Source organism: Chiloscyllium plagiosum, unplaced genomic scaffold, assembly GCF_037043375.1.
Source record: "Chiloscyllium plagiosum isolate Xiang-an unplaced genomic scaffold, Cpla_swu_hap1 HiC_scaffold_4, whole genome shotgun sequence".
Taxonomy (NCBI): domain Eukaryota; kingdom Metazoa; phylum Chordata; class Chondrichthyes; order Orectolobiformes; family Hemiscylliidae; genus Chiloscyllium; species Chiloscyllium plagiosum.
In genome coordinates, this window is record NW_028270142.1 from 93650783 (window position 1) to 93676148 (window position 25366).

Consider the following 25366-nt stretch of genomic DNA (forward strand, 5'->3'; position numbering starts at 1 on the left):
TAGGCTATTCCTACAGTGTAGCAAGTCGGGACAGAAAAGGACCACAAAACATTGTGCATTCCTTTTACTTTTCCTGAGTGCCAGGAGGAGGATTACTCCATTGGAACCCACACTGAAAGCTGAACTCTCCATTGTTGTGGACACAATCCCTATCATTCATTTGCGAGAACCCCACCACTTACCCCCCCACCCCAATCACCCCATGAAACCAATCCCATTAGTCTGCTGATAACGTCTTGTCTATGTGGCCCAAGAGTTACAATAGTTGGGCCACTTTTCTGGAGCAGGGCTGTGTTTCAAATTCCTATTTTTGGGAGTGACTTCCAAACTTCCACTATCTTTTGTGTATAGAATCATTTCTGATATTAGCCTTGATGTCTAAGCCCTTATGTTAAGCTGTAATGGAACTGATTTGGAATTAAGTCAAGTCGTATTTTCTAATTCTCACCAATGGAACCAATTCCTCTCTGGGCCACACGTGCTGGAGTTGACATTGAATGTATTTCTAGCTGGCGAGTGAGAGATACATTGTTAGATCAGTACATTGACTGCATTGCTGTAGTGAATGATGTGGTTTCCTGAAAACTTATATATACATGTGCATTGCAATATAATTCTTAATTCTTTTTAAGCCAATTGAACAATGTAATATCTCTCTTTCTTTAAAAAGAAAGAATATTACTATTGCTTTCATTACCCATCAAAAATATATCTGAAGTAAAGGTCATTTTGTAATTAAATTGAAATCTCAGAAGTCATTTATAACTTGATTTCTAAAACATTAGTCAAAAACATTGGTGGGTAATGGATGTCTCCATCTTTGGATTTGATGGTAAGTAATAAGCTGACACTAAGATATCAAAGGGGGAAAAAGCCAGAATGGGATAAAATATGTGAGACAGAGTTTATCCCAATCTATCACACAGAGGGCTGTTGGCAAATTCTGACCTGTAAGGTACAGACTTACATTCTTTCATCAGTTTTCAGAGTTTACTAAGTACATCACAGACGTGTACCATCTACAAGGCACAAATCAGGAGTGTGATGTAATACTCCCCACGTGATCATGAGTGGATTTCCAACAGCACTCAAGAAGCTTGACACTATCCAGAAGAAGAAATTGTGTTGCTGGAAAAGCGCAGCAGGTCAGGCAGCATCCAAGGAACAGGAGAATCGACGTTTCGGGCATAAGCCCTTCAGTCCTGAAGAAGAGCTTTGCCCGAAACGTCGATTCTCCTGTTCCTTGGATGCTGCCTGACCTGCTACGCTTTTCCAGCAACACATTTTCAGCTCTGATCTCCAGCATCTGCAGTCCTCACTTTCTCCACTATCCAGGAGAAAACATCCCACCAGTTGACAGCCCATTGACATTCACTCCATTCATCACTGATGCATAGTCATGGCAGTGTAACCATGCAGAAGATGTACATGCAGCAACTCACCAAGGCTCCTTAGACAGCTCCTTCCAAACCCTGTGAAGGACAAGGGTAGTAGACACATGGAAATACCATCACCACCTGCATGTGTCTCTCCAAGCCAACCCACCTTCCTGACATGGAACTATATTGCTGTTCTTTCACGTTCTGGGTCTAAATTGTGGAACTCCATTACTAAAAGCACAATGGGTTTATCCCAAGTGCACTGTGTTGTTTCAAGAAGGGAGCTCACCACCAGCAAAAGGGCAGTTAGGGAGGCTGGCCAAGCAATTGACACCTACATCCAGGAAATGAACAAAAAAATGGCAGTTGATATACAACGATACCCAGATCTGACATTTCCTGCTTTCAAGTTCTCTATACACAATTTTCTTTTCTTTCCTTTCCTTTTCTTTTCTTGTTTTTGCTCTAAATTCTGTGTCTTACAATCATGTACTCCACAACCACCTGATGAAGGAGTAGCGCTCCGTAAGGTAGTGCTTCCAATTAAACCCGTTGAACTATAACCTGGTGTTATGTGATTTTAAGCCCAGTCCAACACCGGCACTTCTCAGTTAGACTCGAAACATCAGCTCTTTTCTCTCCTTATAGATGTTGCCAGACCTGCTGAGATTTTCCAGCATTTTCTCTTTTGGTTTCAGATTTCAGCATCCGCAGTAATTTGCTTTTAACCGGCACCTCCAACTCATTCTTTTCTTCCTATGTTTTGATGAGCATCATGTGTCTTTTTCCTCAGGATTTGAGCCAGTGATTTCTTGTAGCTCCAGTCTTTTATCTTAATCTAGAGGCGCATGCCATACCATATTTGCTGATTATTTGAGGTGTCGATTTTCAATCCATCAATCTCTGGATTACAGTCCCAGCTTGTTCCTGCTGCGCCACCCTATGCAGGATTCTTGTAATGCAGTGGTAGTGTTCTACCTCTGAGCCAGGAGGCTTGGGTTCAAGTCCCACCTGCTCCAGTGGTGTGTAATAACATCGCTGGTCAACTTGATTAGAAATGTTTTATTTTAAAATTTGAGGTGTCTAATATTATTGGATAAATTTCAGTTCATTCATAGTTCATGGATCCCTTTTATCCCACATGTATACCCTTCTGCCAATCTGCAGTTTCATGTTCATCTTATTCTTTATTTTCTGCTAAGTCAACTTTTTATCTCTCAATTTTTTTTAAATGTAATGTTAACAGACTATGTTTTCAAAAAAGAAAACATTAACTCAAACAGACCTCAGTATATTAGTTCACACACTGTATAATTAATTCTATTACTTTCACTATTCTGTCTTTCATAAACGGTAGTGAGTTGAAAATGTGTTGCTGGAACAGCGCAGCAGGTCAGGCAGCATCCAGGGAACAGGAGAATCGACGTTCCGGGCATAAGCCCTTCTTCAGAAGGGCTTCTGAAGAAGGGCTTATGCCCGAAACGTCGATTCTCCTGTTCCCTGGATGCTGCCTGACCTGCTGCGCTGTTCCAGCAACACATTTTCAACTCTGATCTCCAGCATCTACAGACCTCACTTTCTCCTTTCATAAACGGTAGGATATGTTATTATCTGCAACCTCTGTTTGCAATGTATGAGTGAGAATAGCTTCCTATTTGTCCATAAACATTATACACACACCAAATAACTCTGTGATTCAGGCAATTTCAAGTATTGGAACTCTTGTTAATCATTTAGTTGGTACTTGGGGATGGTTTCTTCCTTGGATCAGTCATGACATGAAAATACTGAGATACATTAGGACCAGCTCTTTCTTGCCTCTGAGCAGAGGTTGCTTTTCAATGGGAAAGTTATCTTCGATCATTAGGAATACATCTTTTACCTCATGGTTTACTGAGATCAGCTGCAGCTCATCTTAACATCCAGGATAGCAGGACTGTCTGTATCAGTGATGTAGAATATGTGGTTAATATAGTCTTTTGCATGTCTCTCTGATTTGGGATTTCTCTCACAGTTGAAACTCAGTTCCATTGAAATCCACAAGTTTGACATTGCTTAGTTTCTGAACACCTTTCTTTGTGTAACCAGTTTCTTTCAAATGCTCAGACAATTTCTTGTATTGTCTCAGAAGGATGATGTTACCTCTGCCCTGACATCAAGCTGCCACTTCAGATTTCTGTTTGCAGGATTATTTCTCAACTTCTCCCTGATCTGAATTGCTGTATGAATTTATACAATTAGATGTGACAAGTTCAAAGAAAATAATTTAATTCCTGTGCCTATTGTGTCCTCAAGCTCATTGTCAGCTTCAAGGATCTAGATATTTTGGCTTCTTTTCTTTCTCAATCACCCTGTTCCTATGCCTTTGGTAACTCTTACACCACTTTTTCGGCATTCTGCAAGCTCTGCACTTTGATCCATGCATGGTTCTGCTTATTACTCAAGTGGTTTTCAACAGCTCATGCACATTTTTGTGTTTGGTTTGCATTCTTTTATTGCTGTTTCACTGTATCAACCCTGTTCCTATCCTTTCAACTGAAGACTAGCCATTTAGATGGGCAGCAGCTTTGTCTGTCTAATGTGCTCTGCCACAGTCTGTGCTGTAATGAGCTTATGCTTTCCTATCGACATTTTTGTACATCAGGGTTTGCAGTGCCTTAATGTTAGAGCTCTAGAGGTCTGGTAGATCTCTGTTTCTCTGAATTTTGGCTTGTAGCTACATTTCTCAACCTCATTAAGAAATTAATGACAGGCTCCCTTGGTTCCTTCATTTCGGTGGGTTTGTTAGTTTGACTTTGTATGGAAACTTGTCCTGCACGTCTCAAAAGTAATGTTGTCGTCACTTAGCTCCCAGCTGTTTCTCTTCTAACCACAAAATGATGTAGCTGATCCTTTCCTCTTTGTTAATGCCTTTTAGAGAATTACTGAACATCAACCGATATTTTTGTTTAAACTTTTCAAACATTTCTACGATGCTTGCAGTCTCTCAATTCATCGTGGACTGGAGCAGTGCATTCATTCAGTGGGGACAGTCAGTTTCGTTTCACATAATTCACTTTTATTCTCTCCATAATACAGGTTGATTCTTCTTTTAATCTATATCTGCTTCAATTTCACTTCACATGCTTTACAGTCATGGACACCCACATCCATTATGTTATGTCTTGAGCTTCCCAAACAAAACAATCTCACTTTTAAACAAAAGTGCTACGAGCTGCAGATGAATCTCAGATCTCACCTTCTGGAATACAAGGAAAAATAATACATTATTAGTTTGATCCATGGATTGTAGTGCAACAGTGAGTGATATAACATCTTGGATACTGAATATAGATCCACATAACAACACATGTCCCTTTACAAACAAAATAAACATTACATTCGGTTATATAGAGTTACAGGCAAACAGGCATTCTGCCTATATGTACGTTTGTTCTTACAAAAGAATAAAACTCATCTACACTCTGACATGTAACCCTATGCACTTATATGCTGTATGTCTGACTGTGTCTGGCGGAGGCAGTTTGGGGTGGCCATGGGCACCTTGATGGGCCCAGCTACGCCTGCCTCTTTGTTGACTATATCGAACAATCCCTCTTCAGTACCTACACAGGCATTGTGCCCTAACTCTTCCGCCATTACATTGATGACTGCATTGGTGCAGCATCCTGCACACAGGCTGAATTAGAGCAGTTCATCGACCTCACCCACAACTTCCACCACACCCTCAAGTTCACTTGGTCCATCTCGGATGTTTCCTTTGCCTTTTTTGACTTGTCCATTTCCATCTCTGGCAACAGTCTCCAGACGAACGTATACTACAAACCCACAGACTCTCACAACTATCTAGATTACATCACCTCCACCCTGTTTCCTGCAAGAACTCCATCCCATTCTCCCAATTCCTCTGCTTCGCTGCATCTGCTCAGACGAGAAGATATTCCACTTGCGAGCATCCCCAATGTCCACTTACTTTGAACAATGTGCTTTTCCTCCTTCTGTCATCCGCCCTGCACCACACCAGCTCCATTCCCTGCTCTGCCATTCTAATCCCCCCCAACACAATAAAGACAGAGTCCCCCTTGACCTCACCCATCACCCCACTAGTCTCCGCATCCAACGCATCATCCTCAAACACTTACGCCAACTCTAACTAGACCCCACCAAGAACATCTTACCCTACCCACCCCTCTCTGCCTTATGCAGGACTGTTCTCTTTGACAGTCCTTGGTTTGCGCCACTCTCCCCACCAAACCCCCAGGTACCTTCCCCTGCAACAGGAAAAGATGTAAAACCTGCTGGTACACCACCCCCCTCGCCCCCATCCGGGGCCCCAAACAGTCCTTTCAGGTGAAAGATGTTCACCTGCCTTTACTGCATCAGTGCTCCCGATGTGGTCTTCTCTACATCCGGGACACCAAATGTAAACTTCGGGAACGGTTCGCCGATCATCGCAGGCAGGCCCACAGGGGCTGACCAGACCTCCCAGTCCCTACCCATATTAATTCCCTGAAGCACTCCCTTTCTAACATGACCATCCTTGGCCTCGTCCATTGGCAAAACAAACTACAGCTCCTATTGGAGGATCAACACCTCATCTTCCCCCTGGGCAGCCTACAGCCTGGACGACTCAATGTTCAATTCTCTAATTTCAAATAACCTCCCTCCCCATCTCCCGACTCCCTTCCCAGCTGTCCCCCTCCCTTCCATTGCTCTCAGCCACCGTTCGGATTCATTCCTCCCATTGACCAATCAGTTCATATCCTCTACCTGCCTTCACCTATCCCCATTTCACCACCCTGCCCCCGCCTCCCCCTTTATCTGCAATTCCTCCCACACCCACCCCCAGTCCTGAAGAAGGGTTTTGCCGAAATGCCGAATTCTGCACCTCCTGATGTTGCCTGGCTTGTTGTGTTCTTCCAACCTCCTGCCTGACTGTGTCTGGCAGCATGCTTGTAGTACACATCAGGTATGTAAAAGCCCCACAGCACTCAGAGGAAACAAGCACCACAAAGATTGCTTGCTTTCACTTGTTCTCTCGGAAACCCAGCCTCTGTTTTCAGGATAACTGCAAACAGTTCTAGGAGTATTGATCAAGGCAGTAAAAAGTTATGGCTCCCAAAGGAATTAATGCTATATTCATTCTCTTTGACTTAAATATCCTCAAGATCGTTTAAGAATTATCATTAACTGTGAAAGCAGTTTATTTTTACAATAATGTATTCTAAATGTATTCTAATGTTTCCTATAAATACAAAAATATGATTAGTTTGTAAAAATAAGGATTTGCATTTGCACAGTACTTTTCATCATTGAAGAGTGCTTTATAGCCAATGAAGTTCTTCTGAATTGCTGTCACTATTGTATTGTGAGAAACACATCAGTCCATTTACATTTGGCAAAGTCCCACAAAAAAAGACCAAATGACCTGGGTCTCTTTGAGATGCCGTGTCACGTAAGATTTAGTGTCTATTTGAAAGCACCCGGTATGGCTTTGGGTTAACATCTTACCCAAAAGATACATCTCCGCAGTGCTCCCTCAGTACTTCACTTGAGTATTAACTTTGATTTTTATGTTCAAATCTCTTGTACTCACGACCTTTGAACTCAGAAGAAAAAATGCCCGCTGAGCTGAAGCTGGCACTGTTGTTTTTAAAAGCTGTTTAGATAAAGAAAAGGATGAATTACGTTTATGTTGAACTACATTTATATAGTAACAAAAATAGAGATTGCTGGAAGAATTCAGCAGGTCTGGCAACATTCATGGAGAGAAAGCAGAGGTAACATTTCTGGTCCAGTGACCATTTTTCTGAACTGATTCTAGTGAGGAAAAGTTTATAGAACCTGAAGATGGGGTGGGGGAGTGGGGAGGTGTAAATGATAGGTGGAGATGGAGACCAGAGAGAGAGAAAAACAGTTAGGCAGACATAGGACTGGAGAAAGGTCAGCCTAAGAGAATCAAGACCTGCTAATATCGACCATTACTGGCTGAAAATGGGATGGTTATGGTAGTCCATGTGGTGACAATGCCTGGTGTGCATGGGGATGGTGTAAGGACATGGGAGAAGATGCTCAAGCCATAAAAATATTGAACTTGATATTGAATCTTGAAGGCTGGAGGGTTCCCAAGCAGGAAACGAGTTGCTGTTCTTCCAGTTTTTGCTGAGCTTTGCAGGAGCATTGCAGCAAGCTTGAGGCGGAGATATTGGCTAGGGAACAGGGTATGTGTTGAAGTGGCAGGCAACTGGAATCTCAGGGTCATTTTTGCAGACAGAACATAGATGTTCTTCAAAGCGGTCACCCAGCCTGTGCTTCGTTTCCCCACTGTAGAGGAGACCACATTGTGAGCAGCGAATGCGGTAGATTAGATTGAGTAAAGTGCAGGTAAAGCACTGCTTCATCTGCAAAGTGAGTTTGGGCCCTTGGATACAGAGGAGGGAGGAATAAACATGTGGGTGTTACACCTTCTATGGTTGCAGGGAAAGGTGGCGTGGGATTGTGGGGGGAGTATTGGGAATGGAGGAGGAGTGGATCGGGGTAACCTAAATGGAATGATCCTGTGGAATGCTGATAAGGGGAGGGAGGGGACTGCGTGCCTGGAGGTGGCAGGAAATGATACCTAATGATTCTCTGGATGTGGATGCTGGTGAGTACAAGGGGGACCCTATTGCTGTTGCTGGGGAGAGAGGTGGCTTTGATGGGCTCCAGAGCGGCAGTGACATTTTCAGAGGTAGCATGACTATAGAGACAGTCGATCGGCATGTGAAGCCTGGAGTAGACCCCTCTCTGTAGCATGGCATGGGCTGGGAATGCCAGAGTGGGACACTCTCTGCAGCATTGCATGGACTGGGAAGCCTGGAGAGGGTCACTTTGGCAGCAGGATGCTGTAGCAGCGGAGAAGGAAAAGGTGGACACTATTTAAGTTTCTGTGAATGGCGCTTATGTTCGAGTGACGGTACACACTTTTCACTGTATTTTATATTGAATGCACGTGACAATAAAAAGATATTCTGTTCTAAGGACCAAGGTTTTGGAGATGGGTTGGACCCAGCTAAGGGAGAGGAGTGTCTGGTGGTGGCATCGTACTGCAGCTGGCAGAAATGGTGGCTAATGATCCTCTGGACGTGGGTGCTGTTGAGATGATGGGACAAGGGGACTCTATCACTGTTACAGGTGGGAAGAGAGGGGGTGAGGGCAGAAGTGTGAGAGATGGGTAGGATCCAGCTAAGAGTCCTGTCAACAACAGTGCTGGGAAATCCTTGGTTGAGGAAGAAGGTGAACATTTCAAAGATTCCCTTTGTTGAAGCTGCCATCATTGGAACAGTTGCGGTGCAGACAGAGGAACTGGGAGAATGGAATGAAGTCCTTGCAGGAAGCAATGTGTGAGGATGTGTAGTCGACATAATTGTGAGAGTTGGTGAGTTTGGAAAATATATCAGTATCCAGCCTATCCCCAGAAATGGAAACAGATGTCAGCAAATGGGAGGAGTCAGAGATGGACCAGTGAAGGTGAGAGCAGCGTGGAAATTGGAAGCGAAATAGATAAAATTTTGCAATTCCAGACAAGAGAGAGGCAACACCAGTATGCCATCGATGGACTGGAGAAAGAGTTGCAGGTAGGGGTCTGGAGTAGGACTGGAACAAGGAATGTTCCAAGTCGCCCACAAAGAGACCGGCATAACGGGGGCCTACGCGAGTACCCATGGTCACACCTCTGACCTGAAGAAAGTGAGAGATGAAGTTGTTCAAAGTGAGGACAAGCTCAGTCAGGCAGAGGATGGTGGTGAACGGTTCCAGAAGAAGCAGAGAGCCCTGAGGTCATCCTGATGGGGGATGGATGTGTAAAGGGATTGCATGTCTGTGGTGAAGAGGAGGCTGCTGGACCCCACAAACTGGAATTCTTAGGTGCATTCTGGGAATCTTAAAATAAATGACGTGAATTTGTATAGATCTATAATGAGGCGTTTTGCGGAATATTATTGTTGTAATCTTCTAAAGCTTTATGTAACTTTCCTCCCAAGGAACATTTATGCCACAGAGAAAGTTGTAGCTCAATTGCTGTGATGGTACACCTACAGCCCTTAAGTAGCTTTGCACAGAGAAAATGTTGATGTCAAATGTTTTTGGATTTGTTACATTCAAGGCAAAATGGTAGTCACCACAGCAGATTGATTGTATACTGAACCCTATACTTATTTGGCACATCATGATTGGTTTCACTGTCCATAAGGCTGGTACTTATTCCTTGACTTTAGTATGTTCTACCAGAAAAAAAAGGCATGTGCTAAAGGTCTTCAGTCTATTGCAAATAAGTAGCATATATTGCAAAATCAGACTTTTACAGTCCAACTTAAACTAAAAATCTCCTTAACTTGTAAGTAAAGTAACAAACAGAAATATTAAGACACATCAAATTACTACAAATACATATGAAAGCAACAAAAGCAGGGTCAGTTCACAAGACATTCAAATATGTATTTTATGCATAGCCCTATCTCTAGGAGAAGTGGGTGAAAGAGAAGGTATACCATGTTGCAAACTGGAGTTGAACAATGAAAATGTTGGTAAAGATAAGTGTGGGTTCACAGTTGGGAGCCATTGTTTGGGCACAAATATTAGATATTCAGGTGCAATGCCCCTGCAACATCATATAAAATGCTTTGATGGGAAACGATTTAGACCTGGAGAGAGGTTGGTAAACTCCCTATTTTGAATGTTTAGTCCGAGTTGTAGATTTCAGATCGATGTTTCGTGTTGTTCTGCAGTATTTAGACAGGATGTCAGCTTCACCGCATAGGGTTGATGTTGCAGCTCTTGTCCAGAGCTCTTCTTTGTGCTGAAATATACCTCCTAGTGACCAGAGTAAGAATTACTGCAATTTATTCAGCATGTCATAGTGAGCAATGAGTATTAATAAGGCCTAGATATTCAAAGAGGTAGTAAGCACAGTCTAATGTCATTTTAATCATTTTGTAGTGCATTTCTAGCCAGGGATTCCAATCTCGGCTCCTTCAGAAACATGCAGCGTAGCTCAAATGAGGACAATGCTTTTGTAATGAGGAAGGCTGCCTGTTTTTGCAGCAGTCAGTGTGTAGTATTCTGTCACTTAAATATCTAGCAGCTCAGCCAAACACCTGAAGGAGTAGTTACCTCTGGACCAGGAGGCCCGGTTCTAGTCCCACCTGCTCCAGAGGTGTGGAATAACATCTCTGTACAGGCAGATGAGAAAATATCTGGGAGTGTTTAGGGTGCCAGGGAGTTGCAATGCCAGCTGGATAGTGCATCAGGAAGATGATGGAATGCTTAATGCACTTCCATATGTTGTGGTTGTATTGTGGCCACCAACAGTGGGGGAAATGCAGGGAATGGGCAGACATGTAGCAGGGCTGGTGGGAGAGAGGGAGCAACTTCAGACCAACAGGTGAGGGAGTTGTGGTGGTGATGTGGATATTGAGGCAAGCAGGCTACGGAGTGTTGGCTATGGGGAGCTCAAGCCTGTGGGAGGGTGGGGCATGCATAGCTGGGAGGTGCGTGGAGGGTTCGCTGTAACAGTCATCCATGAGTTAGAGTAAGTTTTTAATCATGTAAACAGGAGTAGAACACTCTCTGACATTAAGCAGTTTGTTTCTAAGAGATTCCACAGGGTCCTGACATGTACTTGCAGTCTGTGCTGCTCCAATCTGGCCATTGGGAAGTCTAGGCCAATGTCCAAACAGATTGTGAAGTTCCTGTTGTCTATTTGAGTCCCCCTATTCATCTGTTTCGTTCAGTGAGGCCTGTAGAGAGTCTGTGAGGGTCTTTTTTGATCATTGCTTCAAAGTGTTTTCTCTCTGTGACTCCATTTTGAGAATTATAAGTTGTCACATCCCGTTAAGAGTCCTGTGAGTTGATGGCTAAAGGGAGGAGACTCGTGAGAGTGAGAAGATCTGGGTGGCCTGAAAGCACAGATGTCATAACTCAGCCAAAGCTCTACATCTGTCATTAACCTTGGAGCTCATGATTCCAAAAGTTCAGTTCGCAATCCTATTTGTGGAAGTCCTGGTGATCTGTCATCTGGTCCAAAATGCAAAGACACTGGTGCACAATGACGCAGCTGAGGCCTAAATCTGGCTGAAATCCTCATCACCATCATTCGTGATGCCACACAACCAGATCAGCTCCTGTTCATGTGAAGCTGTGGTTGGGAAAGGCTTAACTAAATTGTCACAAGATTCTCTCTCCTTCCAATATATTTGTTCAGTCCATGCAGCATTGTAAGTACTAGTAATAACGAATATAAACAAGATTTATGTTATTTCAATTTTGTGAAATATGGACGTAAGATAATTATTGTTTTCTTGTAGTGAACTTTTTATATCATTAGGATATTTCAATTAAAAGTAGTTTTAATCTTTATAATATGAAAATATCTATACTTTTGTTTCAGGTATGAATTAATAATTTGCTTACAATGTTTAATAACAAAATTAACAAAGCATGAATTATTATTGGTTGCTGTTAATTTTGATGAGTTGCTTTACAGTGGGGACAGGTAACTTGCAGGGTCTTTTGCCTGGCCTGAGTAGTTCACTGACAAGCTATTTGTTTTAAAGTATACAGATTTGTGTTCAATAATATATAATTAGTTTATTTTGCTAAGCAAACATATTGAGGGTTGGGTCTTGTGAATACTTGCTTGTGATTTTCTCAATCGGAGATTAACAGAAATACAAATTCAGAACTTTTAGCTGCAAACCTGCATTTGCCTATCCATTAAAATCCTGATCTGCTATATGAAGCCACTGTGAGGAAGTGCTGAAAATATATTCCATTGTAACTTAATAGAAATGGACTGTTAAAGTGAGACTAAAACTAACTAAAATCCACTCAGTAAGGGAGTGAAATGACAAAGTAATTTTAGAATGAAACAATCCAGATAAAAAAGTGATGGTGAGATAATAGAGATTATTTAGATTTGTCTGAAGTGCATTGAAGATCAGGTTTTAAAAACATTCTTTAACTCCTTATGTAGTCAGATTTTTCTGATTTAGGCTCTGAACAAATACTACAGATTTGAATAAATACTAAAGTTGTATTTATATATGTGTTACTGCAAAGGTTCACACCAATGCTGTCATCCTACTGTATCTCCAAAGAGATGCTCACGACCAGACCATAATGGGTAATAATGAGGGCATGTTTCATGATTTTGTGCCTATTAAATTAATAGATATCTGGACTGCTCAAAGCCTCTTTTGTGGTGGGGGTCTGGTGGCTAGGTGTTTTGGGGGCAGGGAGGGGGGAGAAGTTTAGGTGGCATGATGTCTTTCATAAGCTACACAGGATATCCATAGAAATACAGGCACCTGACTTCAGGAAGCCTGTACCCCCACAACATAATCCTGGATAATCTGTTGGGACTAATGCAGTTACCATTAATAGTTAATAATAACAGTTCCTAGTGGGCCTGATTTCTGGAATTGCATAGCTGTGTGTTATTTGGCTTTTTATAACAAAATGATACATTAAATGTCATTGTACTTTAAGTGTGTCACTTCCAGTTTACAAATGAAAGAATTATTTAAATAATTAAACACAACTAATTATTTCTCCCCAGGGCATTTCGTAACTTTTGGACCTCCAGGAATCTCAGGTATGCTTATGTAATAACTAATTGTACAGCATATGGACCAGTATTTCTGGTCAGGAACTCACTGAAAAACATAATCACTTTTTATTCCTGTTACATATTCGCTGAGAATCTCATTGGTAATGCTTTAATAGTCTCTGTGACTTTACTATGAATTTGAAAGGAATTTAACTTTAATATCATATTAGGATCTCAGTTATGGTGCTTCTAAATTGATTATAAATGTTTTGAATCATGAGAGAACAATGATTCTGCTCTGGCTCTTTGTATTAATGTCAACACAGATTTGTTCTAGTGGCAGAATCATTAAAAAAAGAGTATAGAATGAGAAATTCAAAATGCAAGGAAGATTGTCAGGGCAAACATTAGCTGCACAACTGGATGCAGTGTTTTTTTAGAATGCTGAGATGTCTGGTGCACCATTCCCTCTACAGTAGAATTCTGGTATTTCATTTGTACGGTATTTGTTAACATTATTTTCAAACTATTTTGCCAGTGTTTATGCATGCTACTATCTGACAAGGCCATTCCTCTGTTCTCTTACAGAAAATAAAGCTGCTCGAAAGCATGTCTCCTTTTCAGTGGGTCTAACCAGAAAACCTTTCATTGGTAATGCAGGGATAATCCGATTCAACAAAGTTTTAGTTAATGATGGGCACCACTACAACACAAATACAGGTAACAGGTCTTTCAGATTTTGTTTTTGTGTTTGTGTTCTTTTACTGGGTCCTTTCGTATTTTGGCTATGGGGCCCAGATACTCTCCATGACTGAGAGAGATATTCTCTCTGTCGTTTCAAAATGTTGAAAGTACCTGAGAATTATATGTTCCATCATGTCAATTTCAAATTTCAGCGGTTGTTTCTGTGACAGCCCAGGCTTCATGTGTGGCAAGTTCCTGGAGATAGCCAGCCACTGAACTGAGGAGCTGTCTCCACTTACAGGCCATTTGGTAACTGCACTGTGTAGAACCCAGAGTGTCAGCTGAAGAACAGGTTCATTCTCAGTGTATTTCTCTTGAATGTTTCTCTCATTGGAGAGCTTGGCTGGGGGGGAGCGATGCTGACGGTTGCTAAATCAGGAATCCTTCAGGAGTGCTAACAATATAATAGAAGTGCTTTTCTCAATACAGTAAATTGGTTATACATAACTTTAAGTTATAGAACATTATATTTTCTCATGTGTATAGGTGCTAGTGAACAACAGGTGAGTCAACATGGTCGGTGAAGTGGGGAGGGAGGTCAGTGAAAGTATGGGTGCGATCAGTTGGTAATGAGGTTTGAGGACAATGAAAATGGGTAGAGGGTGGTGTGTGGGGCTATAGGGCATGGTTCAGGACATTATGGGTTCGCATGATAGAGTATGGTGTCTGCGTGAATGGTGAGGGTAAGTCAGCTGAGTATAAGATGCAAGGCTACAGGAATACTTTTGTTTTAACCTTTTTGATTTTGGGCACAATGCTGGAACCGAGAGACAGGCATTCAATCCAAGTCACCTCAGAATTCAACAGTTTTCTCTGGGTTACTTGGTCTAATTTCCAATCCAGCTGTCTCTCATTCTGTTCTGGAAATGGGGAGGCGTGGTTGTTTAAAGCATGGGTTCACCAAGCTGGGAATTCTTCTTTACTGGGTCAAGTGCACAGAAACAGAAAAAAAGGCCTGGTTAGGAATCATTTTCAGAGAGTAAACATGTCTGACAGCCATTACTTGAGTATTATGGCCTCATTTAGTTCCCCACAAAATTCTGAACTCTGCAACAAGGAGCAAGACAAACCTTGCTGGAATTAATTTCTCTCATGAAGCTCAAGTTTTCTAACATTTTTGAAGCCTCCTTTGCGTCATATCTGATGATGCTATTCCACATCAGCAGCAGTCTGAACATTTAATATAATGAGGAAAAATTCTTGGGAAAGATTTCATACAGGAGCCAGCACCATAGCAGAATTTTGAAGATAGTCTTTGAACTGTATAATTTTTAAACAATGGTTTCCTAACCAGAGGTTTCCTGATAAGCAAGGCAAGTGATTTTATTGCCCAGAGAAATGGAAAAGAAAAGTATTTTCATTCCTACTTTTGTTTTTAAGTATGAAATTGCATTTGGGCAGTGAGTCTTACTTCACATGGGCCTTGGGAGCAAGAGTCAGTCATTCAGTCCCTCAAGACTGCTCCACCATTTTGGATCATGGCCAATCCTGTACCTCAACATCAAAACCCTGCACTACCCCATATCTGTTGATGTCGTTAGTTAATGGAAATCAATCAATCTCTGTCTTGAACTTACTTAATGACTGAGCTTCCACAGGCCTTTGCTGTAGAGAATTCCAAAAATTTACAAGCCTCTGAATGAAGAAAGCCTTCCTCCTCTCAGTCCTCAATGGCTTGACTTTCGAGACCCTATTGCTTAATTCAAAACTCGACAGCTAAGGAAAACATTCATTCTATACCTACTCTGTCTATCTTTCTCAGAATTTGCTAAATTTCTGAGATTACCTCTCTTCCTTCTAAATTCCATAGAATGCAAACTCTGTTAACTCAACTTTTCTCATATAACAGTCGCATTATCCCAGAACCAGTCAGATGAACCTCTGCTGCAGTCCTTCAGTTGCAAGTGTATTCTTCCTTGGGTATAGGGACCAGAGCCATATGTGGTCTTCATCACTCTATATAATTAAAGCAAGAGTTCTTTGCTCCTGCACTCAAATGCTATTATAATAAAGGCTAACAAACAGTTTACCTTACAAATTGCTTAAAGAACCTACATACTCATGAACAAGGATTCTTGGTCCCTTTGGACCCCAACATTTTCCAATATCTCATCATTGAAGAAATACTCTGCACTTTTCTTCCTCCAACCAAAGTGGATTACTTCACACTTATCCACATTATATTCCATTCTGTAATGCTGTTGCCCACTCATTCAGACTCTAAATCCCCTTGGAGCCTGTTTACATCATCCTCACAACTCTCAATTTGCAAACTTAGAAATATGAAAAACTAATCCTCAATTCATAGATATAGGTTTGCTTGCTGAGCTGGAAGGTTCATTTACAGACGTTTCGTCACCCTACTAGGTAACATCTTCAGTGGGCCTCCAGGCGAATTCATGCCAGTATGTTACTCCCAATCCAATGATAGATTTTAATATTGTTTACTAACTTCCTCTGTAAGGCTTTATCAAAGTCCTTCTGAAAATCCAGTTTCATGCCAGCCACTGGTTTCTCCTTATTTACTCTGCTGGTAACATCCTCAAAACAGTATATCAAGTTTATCAAACATGATTTTCCTTTCCTAAATCCATGTTGACACTACCGAATCAGACAATTATTTTCTAATTATCCAATAATCACATTTTATTATTTTTCCTAATATTGACATCAAGATAAAAAGGGCTATACTTATCTGCATTCTCTCCCTTTTTTAAATAGTGGGGTTATATTTACAACTTTCCAAAATGCAGCCACCATTGCTGAATTATCATTTTGAAAGATAATCATCAATGCATCCATTCTCTTGTACAACTCTTGGGTGAAGGCCATCAGTTTATCATATGCTATAAATACATTATCAAATCACAACCCTTAGCAACATTACTTATCAGTAGAAATTGGACCTTCTTATGTCAGTTGTGGATCATAAATGAATAATGACAAACTCCCTTGCAGTGACAAACAAATTAATGCCAATGACAGTGCACAGACAAAAGTATTCAGTAAGTAAAAAATCAGCTTGCAATTGCATTAACAAAAACACAATTTCAGGCTGATGCAAATGGAAGATACATTGAAATAGACCTTGTCTTGGAGACATGTGTAAAAGTATGAAATGCTTAAAAGATTTAGCAGATTATTGCAGGTTCTGTGGGAATAGAGTTAATATTTCAGGTCAGGAACCTTGTCATACTACAAGTTAGAAATAGTTTTTAATTGAGCCATGAGGCAAGAAAAGGAGTGGATGAAGAGAACAGGGAAGGTTAGCTCTGATGGATTGCATTTTTATTTTGAATTTCTAGCAATTGCAATATCTTGTCTTTTGTTTTTGTGTAAAGCAGCCAATAGTGTTGACATCCTGTTTTACATGTTTCTTGATTCTTCTTTCCTTGAAGACAATGAAAGAAATCACATTTGCTACTAGCAACTAGGGGTTGTGATTTCATAAGGTATTTACAGCATATGATAAACTGATGGCCTTCACCCAAGAGTTGTACAAGAGAATGGACAAATACCGAGTTCCAGATGAGTTGTATTCCAAGTGGCTGTGATAGGTGAAGGGAGGAAGTTAAAGGGGCTCTGACCCAAATCTTTATTTTCTTTCTAGCCACAGGGAAGGTATCGGAGGACTGGAGGACAGCTAATATGGTTTCACCTTTCAAGAAGGGTGGTAATAATAAACCAGGGAATTCCAAAACATTGAGCCTCACATTAGTGGTAGGGAAACTATTGGAGAAAATTTGGAAATAAAGAATTAATCTCCACTGTGAGAGGCCAGGTTTCATCAGGGATAGTTAGTATGGCTTTGTCACAGGGAGGTCATGCCAAATAAATTGAATTGAATTTTTGAGGTGGTGACCAGGTGTGTAGATGAATTGTAGTCAATATGAATTTCAGCAAAGACATGGACAAAGTCCCATATGGGAGACTAATAAAGAAGGTAAAAGCACATGGGATCCAGAATAACTTTGCAATTTAGACCATAAGACATAGGAGCAGAAATTAGGCCATTCAGCTCATTGAATCTGTTCCGCCATTCAATCATGGCAGATAAGTTTCTCAAACCCATTCTCCCGCTTTCTCCCCATAATCCTTGATACTCAAGAACCTATCCATCTCCATCTTAAATATACTCAATGACCTGGCCTCCACGGCCTTCTGTGGCAATGAGTTCCATAGATTCACCACTCTCTGGATGAAGAGGTTTTCCTTGTCTCCATTGTAAAAGGTCTTCCCATTACTCAAAGGCAGTACCCTCAGGTCAGAGTCTGTCCTACCAATGGAAACATCTTCCCAACATTTACTCTGACTAGGCTATTCAGTATATTTCAATTAGATCCCTCCTCATCCTTATAAACTCTTGCGTGTAGATGAAGAGTCCTCAAATGTTCCTCATATGTTAAGCTTTTCATTCCTGGGACCATTCTTGTGAACCTCCTTTGAACACACTCCAGGGCCAGTACATCCTTCCTGTGGTATGGGGCCCAAAACTGCGCACAATACTCCAAGTGTGTTCTGACCAGAGCCTTATAGACTCTCCGAAGTATATCCCTGCTTTTATATTCAAGTCCTGTCAAAATAAATGCCATCATTGCATTTATCTTCCTAACTACTGACTCAACCTGCAAGTTTACCTTGAGAGAATCCTGGACTAGAACTCCCAAGTCTCTTCAGACTTCTGAACGTTCTCCCGATTTAGAAAACAGTCCACGCCACTATTCTTCCTACCAAAGTGCATGACCTCACACTTGCCCACGCTGCACTCCATGTGTCACTAGGAAGCTCAGATGAATAGAGGTATTTTGGGGTGCTTGCCCACAGATCCCTGAAAACAGCAGGGCAGGTTAATAAGGTGGTTAAGAAGACATGTGCGTCACTTGTTTTTATCAGTGGCATAGATTATAAGAATAAGGATGTCATGTTGGAATTGTACAGAATTTTGGTTCAGCCACAGCTGGAGTACTATGTCCAATTCTGGTCACCGCATTGAAGGAAGAATGTGATTGTGCTAGAGGAGATTCACTAGAATGTTACCTGGATGGAGCAGTTTAGCTATGAAGAGAGGCTGAATAAGCTTGGGTTGTTTTCTTTGAAGCCAAGAAGGTTGAAAGGGGACCTCATTGAGGTGTATTAGAATACAAAGGGCATGGACAGTGTGGATGTGAAGCAGCTGTTCCCCTTAATTAAAGGGTAAATAACCAAGGGGCATCATTTTAAAATAAAAGACAGCAGGTTTTCATGAGATTTGAGAGGGAAGTAGCATCCAAAGAGTGGGAAATCTGGAATGCACTGCCTGGGATAGTAGTAGAGTCAGGAATGTAAATCCAGAGCATAGTTTACGGGATGCGGGTTTGCTCGCTGAGCTGGAAGGTTCATTTTCAGATGTTTCATCACCCTACTAGGTAACATCTTCAGTAAGCCTCTGAATGATGAGAGCAAACCTACATTTGGAACTTCAACCTGAACTACAAACCTTCTCAAAACTCGCTAGCATAGTTAACCCCAAGGCCCACAGCACGTTATACCCTAGGGCCCGGCTAGCCAACACTTGAAATGTCATAACATTCAAAAGAATGGGCAAAGTGTTGGAAAGTGGGACTAATAGAGGGTTTAGAGTATTTTTTTTTTGTTGGTGTAGAGTCGATGGGCCAAGGGGGCCTCATCTGTATCATACGATTCACAAGAGATTTAAAATTACCAACTCCAATTTTACATGATCACAAAATAAAGATGTATTAAATTACCAACTCCAATTTTACATGATCACAAAATCAAGATGTATTTAAGTGATAAGGAAAAATAATCACGGTTTAACAGTGGTTCATGATTTTAACAGTATACATGTTAAAAGATGATAGATTCATAGAAACATGAACCAGTTTTGATCAAGGAATATCTTGTCATAATCTTTCTTTGTTGACTTTATCTTAGGTGTATTTACAGCTCCTTTTGAAGGACAGTATCTCGTCACTGCAGTCCTTGCTCCTCAAAGAAATGAGCATATTGAAGCAATCCTGTCAGTCTCTAATCAAAGTATCATGCAGATGGATACTTCTGGCTATCGAATAGAACTGCTGGAATCTCAGAGGCCCCTTATGGGAAGACAGACTTGTGGAGGTGTTGGAATCTTCAATCTGATCCTGAATCTAAAAGCTGAAGATGAAGTCAGTGTCATAGTGATCGATGGTAAACTGGTTGACACAGATGAGATGTACTCAACTTTCAGTGGGACTCTTCTGTATGAAACATCTTCTCAGAGCTAGCCAAGTAGAAGAATGTTGAACAAAGAGGAGATTGAAATACACTGATTGGGGCAAAGGAAAATCTGAAGAGGATGTAGATTTTCCTGAATTTCTGGGATTCACGGTCAAAGAAAGTACTTCTATTTTATAAAATACCAATTCAACAAGCTACAATTATGAATAAACCTCAATGTGACTTATTTAGACCTAAACTAGTAATAGCATACATTGTTCTTTTAAGAGAGATATATTTCCAATAAGACAAATAAAGTTAATCCTTTTTAGTGGACTGTGACCATAAAGTTCTATTAATTCCTAGCACTGGATTTATAAAACCCAAAATATTTATGTTTACTGTTTTAATTGTTGCTTTTCCAATTATTTCAACTTTTATCAATAGATTGTTAGTACAATACACTAATACACAGGTATCTCCAATAAAAGACTGAAGGGTAATTGTGATATTCCTAATCTTAACAATGGTAAAACAATTTATATGTACAATGAAAACAACAGTAGTTTAATTTTTTAAATTATTTTATTCAATTGGCTAGCTTTTTATACTTGTGATGGGTAGAATGTTTATAATTTGGCAAATAGAATTGTTTTTCACATTTGTCACTGACCAGTTATTCAAAATGCCACCACCACCCCCACTTAAATGAACAATGAGAAATGTTTAATTATTAACCATATTACAGTTGAGATTTCAGAAGCGTCTGCCTTGAACTGTATCTAATTGTTGGTTTTTGTTGCAGTCTTTATTTTATTTACACCATTGATCCATTACTCAGGATTTTATAAATGATAGCTTTTTGGCACTAGATAGATCAGGAAGATATCAAATAAATTTGTTTTGAAGTAAAACTCCAAAATAATTCTAGAGGTAGGAGAAAGAATTAGAAGTAATAATTTAACATGTTTAGACCTCCTGTACTTCATTTCCTTCTGTTAGATCCATGACTTTGCATTTAGGTGTATAGGATCAGAGAATGTAAGCAGCAACCTTAATCCCTCTTTGACTGACTCATTACAAGTATCACATATTATCTCCTTTATGTAATTGTCAAAGTTACAAGAGAACTCTTAAGAAAAACAGCACAGAGTAAATCTCTCATGGCCTTCTGCAAACATAGTATTGTGGGGTAGTGATTCACAAGCTATTAGAAAAATTAATTTAGTAAGTACAGGATGCAGAGAAGTTTTATTATTAATAGATGTAGAAAATATGAAGTATGAAATGTATACAGTCGGTGAGTGATTCTTATGAACTGCTAAATTTGCTGATGACAGGAAGAGGTCAACATAATATTGGAATAATTACATTTTCTGTTTTGTATAAGCTTTGGAATAAGCAAAATCAGCTATGGTGCGTGATACAGGAAATGCTAGAAGCTGGAAAATAGTCTGATTAATCGATCACATAGTAACTAACTCAGGACTGGGTTACCATGACATTTATTTTATGTATTCCACAGCCATCCTCAAATGAAATAATGAATACTTCTCAATGAATGTAAAGTGACTACTATCTATTGTATTACCAGTTTTAGAAATTATTAATGTAGTTCTAGATTGCTCATTTTCAATATGAACATCAGAGATCAGTATCATGAAAAAGTTAAATATCCAACTAGACATACTTTAAGTCAACTCACCTACAAAAGTTTCAATATAAATCATCAGGAAAGCTCTCAATTGAACATAAAAACAATTTTTAAAATTTGATTAGTAGCCAGGACAATGTGTTCATCACAGCTCAAAGCTACTGTACTGTTTACAGAAGTGAATGAAAAATTCATCTACACCATTCTAAAGATAATTACAAGTAAGAAAGGTTCTACTTTCAGACAATCCTCCAGGTAAGAATTTGAAAAACTTATTTTGTTTGTTCACTCAATGATCTTTTTATTTCTTTCAGTGTTTCAATACTAACCAGCAGACCAAGTTCAGCAGGGCTTCTTCTTTTAAGACAGAACACCATTGAATAAAATGTTAAGGTGCACCTTCTTGTTAGGACAGAAATTTTTAAATGTCATCCATCTGTTCTCTCCACACATGATGACTGATCACCATCTTGGTTTCAAATTTCCAAACCTATGAATTTTGATTTTTGGTTAATTTAAGAGTATAATTTATTTGAAGATAACACTCTAAACTACAAATATTTGACTGAAAGTGAATTGGAATATCAATTGTTTTAAGTTCAGTTTTCAAAGACAGTATACCAGTAATTATAACCAACACATCCAATTCACAGATTAAACATTGGACCCACAGAAAGCAACAAGCACATGTCTTGTACATTAAGTGAATCTTTTAACTATTTAAGGAACATCCCATTTTATTAACATTAAATATATTTTTAAAATCTGTCACCTATGGAGCAGATAATACAGATTTTATAAAGTAAGTGTTCTAAAGAAGATTTTTTAAAAGTTGGACTTTTTTTCCCAGCTGAACGAATGTTCACCTAAAAGTATTTAACAATATTTGGAATTCCAAACATAAGATACTTTAGATTCTCTTTTATCAAAAATCTCTGTTCTAACCAAGAAAATTCTCTTCAGGTTAGATTACAGAGGCTTGGGTAAGACATTCAAATAAATATTTATTCTGCTATGCAAAACAAGTGGGCAAATCTAATATTCATTATCTACACATACATACTTTTTGTATTGTTACAGATTTTCTAACTACCATATATGTGCCATTTGTCATTAATAAAATAATTGGAATTATTTCAGTCTCTATCAATATACTACTAACTGCAGATGCAAATGTTATGGCCTTGAACGATGAATCTAAGCAATTGACAAATCAATCCAAAACATGTAATCCAAGATAGAGGATGGGAAAAATTTCTTGCTGTAACAGTTGCTCCTTTTTTGAGATATTTTAGGTGTTGGAGGTGATTTCCTCAAATTCCAGGAGGAGCAATTACTGTTTTATATGCTGTTGCATTTTTTTTTCTCCAAAGTTCTAAAACAAAGTCAAAACATCAGCACTTTAAAAGGGAGCAGAACAAACAAAGGAAGCATACGGTGAGGTCAGTGCAGGGGAGAGAGAGAAAGAAACCCACATTGCTAACTGACAGCAGTGAACCTGCACAGTTACTGCCTTTGCTGTTTGAATTCATGCATTGCTGGACATGGGAGTGCATCTGGGAAAATTAACAAACAGTGAAATTCACAACTAATCTTGGAGGAACCTGTTTGGGAGAAGTCACAGCACAGAAACAGATAAGTATATATTTTAAGCGTGGCCTTAGGGTAAGTCTGCAGTAGTGAGTAGAGTGGGTTCTTTCTTGATTATATGTTTTATTGAGATATGTCTCTTGATTAAATTTAAAATAAGCCATAAGTATTAACTTAACCTGGAGTAGTGTTTTGTAGAGGAATAAGACAGTGCTATTTTCTGGGTCAGTAAATTGAAAGAAGCAAAAATTGCCTTTAGTAGAGTGATATGCTCTTCTTGTTGGATGTGGGAGTTTTGGGAGAGTTTGAGTTAGTGAGGATTATATCTGCAATAAATGCCGTTGATTGAATGGATTGGTTGGAGAGAAAGTTAGAGGCAATGAGGAATTTACAAGAGCAAGGGGATCTGATGGATGATAGTTATAGGAAGGAGGAAAAGTTGCAGATACAGTCACATAGATGGGTTAACTCTTGGAAAGGTAAGAGAGATAGGCAGTTAGTGCCGGAGTCTTCTGTGGCTATCCCCATTTGAAACAAGTATGCTGTTTTGGAAAATGTACGGGGTGATGGATTCTCAGGGGAACATAGCACAAACAGCCAAGTTTGTGGTATTGAGACTGGCTCAAATGCAATGAGGGGTATGTCGGGTTCCAAGATATCGATTGTGTTAGGGGACTCTCTAGTCAGAGGTATAGACAGACGTTTCTGTGGCCAGCAGCGAAAAATCAGAATGGTGTGTTGCTTCCTTGGTGCCAGGATCAAGGACGTCTCAGAGACGCTGCAGAATATTCCCAAGGGGGAAGAGGGGCCAGCAGGAGGTCATCGTACACATTGGAACAAACTACATTGGAAGGGAAAAAGTTGAGATTTTGAAGGGCGATTACAGAGAGTTAGGCAGGAATTTAAAAAAGGTCCTCGAGAGTAGTAATATCTGGATTAACCTCGGTGCTACGAGCGAGTGAGGACAGGAATAGGAGGATAGACAGATGAATGCAAGGCTGAGGAGCTGGTGTATGGGAGAAGGATTCACATTTTTGGATCATTGGAAGCTTTTTTGGGGTAGATGTGACCTGCACAAAGACAGATTGTACCTAAATTGGAAGGGGACTAATATACTGGCAGGGAGATTTGCTAGAGCAGCTCAGGAGGATTTAAACTAGAAAGGTGGGGGAAGGGAGGGAGCAGGGAGATAATGAGGAAAGAGATCAATCTGAGACTGATACAGTTGAGAACAAAGGCAAGTCAAACAGGGCAAATAGGGACAAAGCAGAGAACAAGATAGGACTGATAAATTAATCTGCATTTATTTCAATACAAGAGGCCTAACAGGGAAGGGAGAAGAACTCAGGGCATGGTTAGGAACATGGGACTGGGATATCATAGCAATTACAGAAACCTGGCTCAGGTATGGACAGGACAGGCAGCTTAATCTTCCAGGACACAAATGCCACAGGAAGGACAGTAAAAGAGGCAAGAGAGGAGGGGGAGTGGCATTTTTGATAAGGGATAGCATTACAGCTGTACTGAGGAAGGATATTCCTGGAAATACATCCAAAGAAGTTATTGGAGTGGAAATGAGAAATAAGAAAAGGATGATCACCTTATTGGGATTGTATTATAGACTCCCTAATAGTCAGAGGGTAATTGAGAAACAAATTTGTAAGGAGATTCTCAGTTATCTGTAAGAATAATAGTGGTAATGGTAGGGGATTTTAACTTTCCAAACATAGACTGGGACTGCCAGTGTTATAGATGGAGAGGAACTTGTTAAGTGTGTACAAGAAAGGTTTCTGATTCAGTATGTGGATGTACCTACTAGAGAAGGTGCAAAACTTGACCTACTCTCGGGAAATAAGGCAGGGCAGGTGACAGAGGTGTCAGTGGGGGAGCACTTTTGGGCCAGCAACCACAATTCTATTATTTTTAAAACAGTAATGGAAACGGATAGAGCAGATCTAAAAGTGAAAGTTCTAAATTGGAGGATGGCCAATTTTGATGGGTATTAGGCAAGAACTTTCAAAAGCTAATTGGAGGCAGAAGTTCGCAAATAAAAGCTGGTAAATGGATAGCCTTCAGAAATGAGATAACGAGAGTCTAGAGAAAGTATATTCCTGTTAGGGTGAAAGGAAAGGCTAGTAGGTATAGGGAATGCTGGCTGACGAAAGAAATTGAGCGTTTGGTTAAGAAAAAGGAAGCAAGTCAGGTATAAACAGG

At 40.1% G+C, this 25366-nt stretch overlaps 1 protein-coding gene across 1 annotated transcript in view; it reads left to right on the plus strand.

The window, feature by feature from the left end:
* The window catches only part of LOC122549042 (EMILIN-2-like), an 87257-nt gene extending 66582 nt beyond the window's left edge, over positions 1-20675 (plus strand). Inside the window, exons 6-8 of the mRNA XM_043688216.2 lie at positions 12976-13011; positions 13555-13686; positions 19645-20675. Coding sequence (XP_043544151.2) covers positions 12976-13011; positions 13555-13686; positions 19645-19976 — 500 coding nt within the window. The 3' untranslated portion in view covers positions 19977-20675. The remainder of the gene's footprint in view (positions 1-12975; positions 13012-13554; positions 13687-19644) is intronic.
* The last annotated feature ends 4691 nt before the right edge of the window (positions 20676-25366 follow it).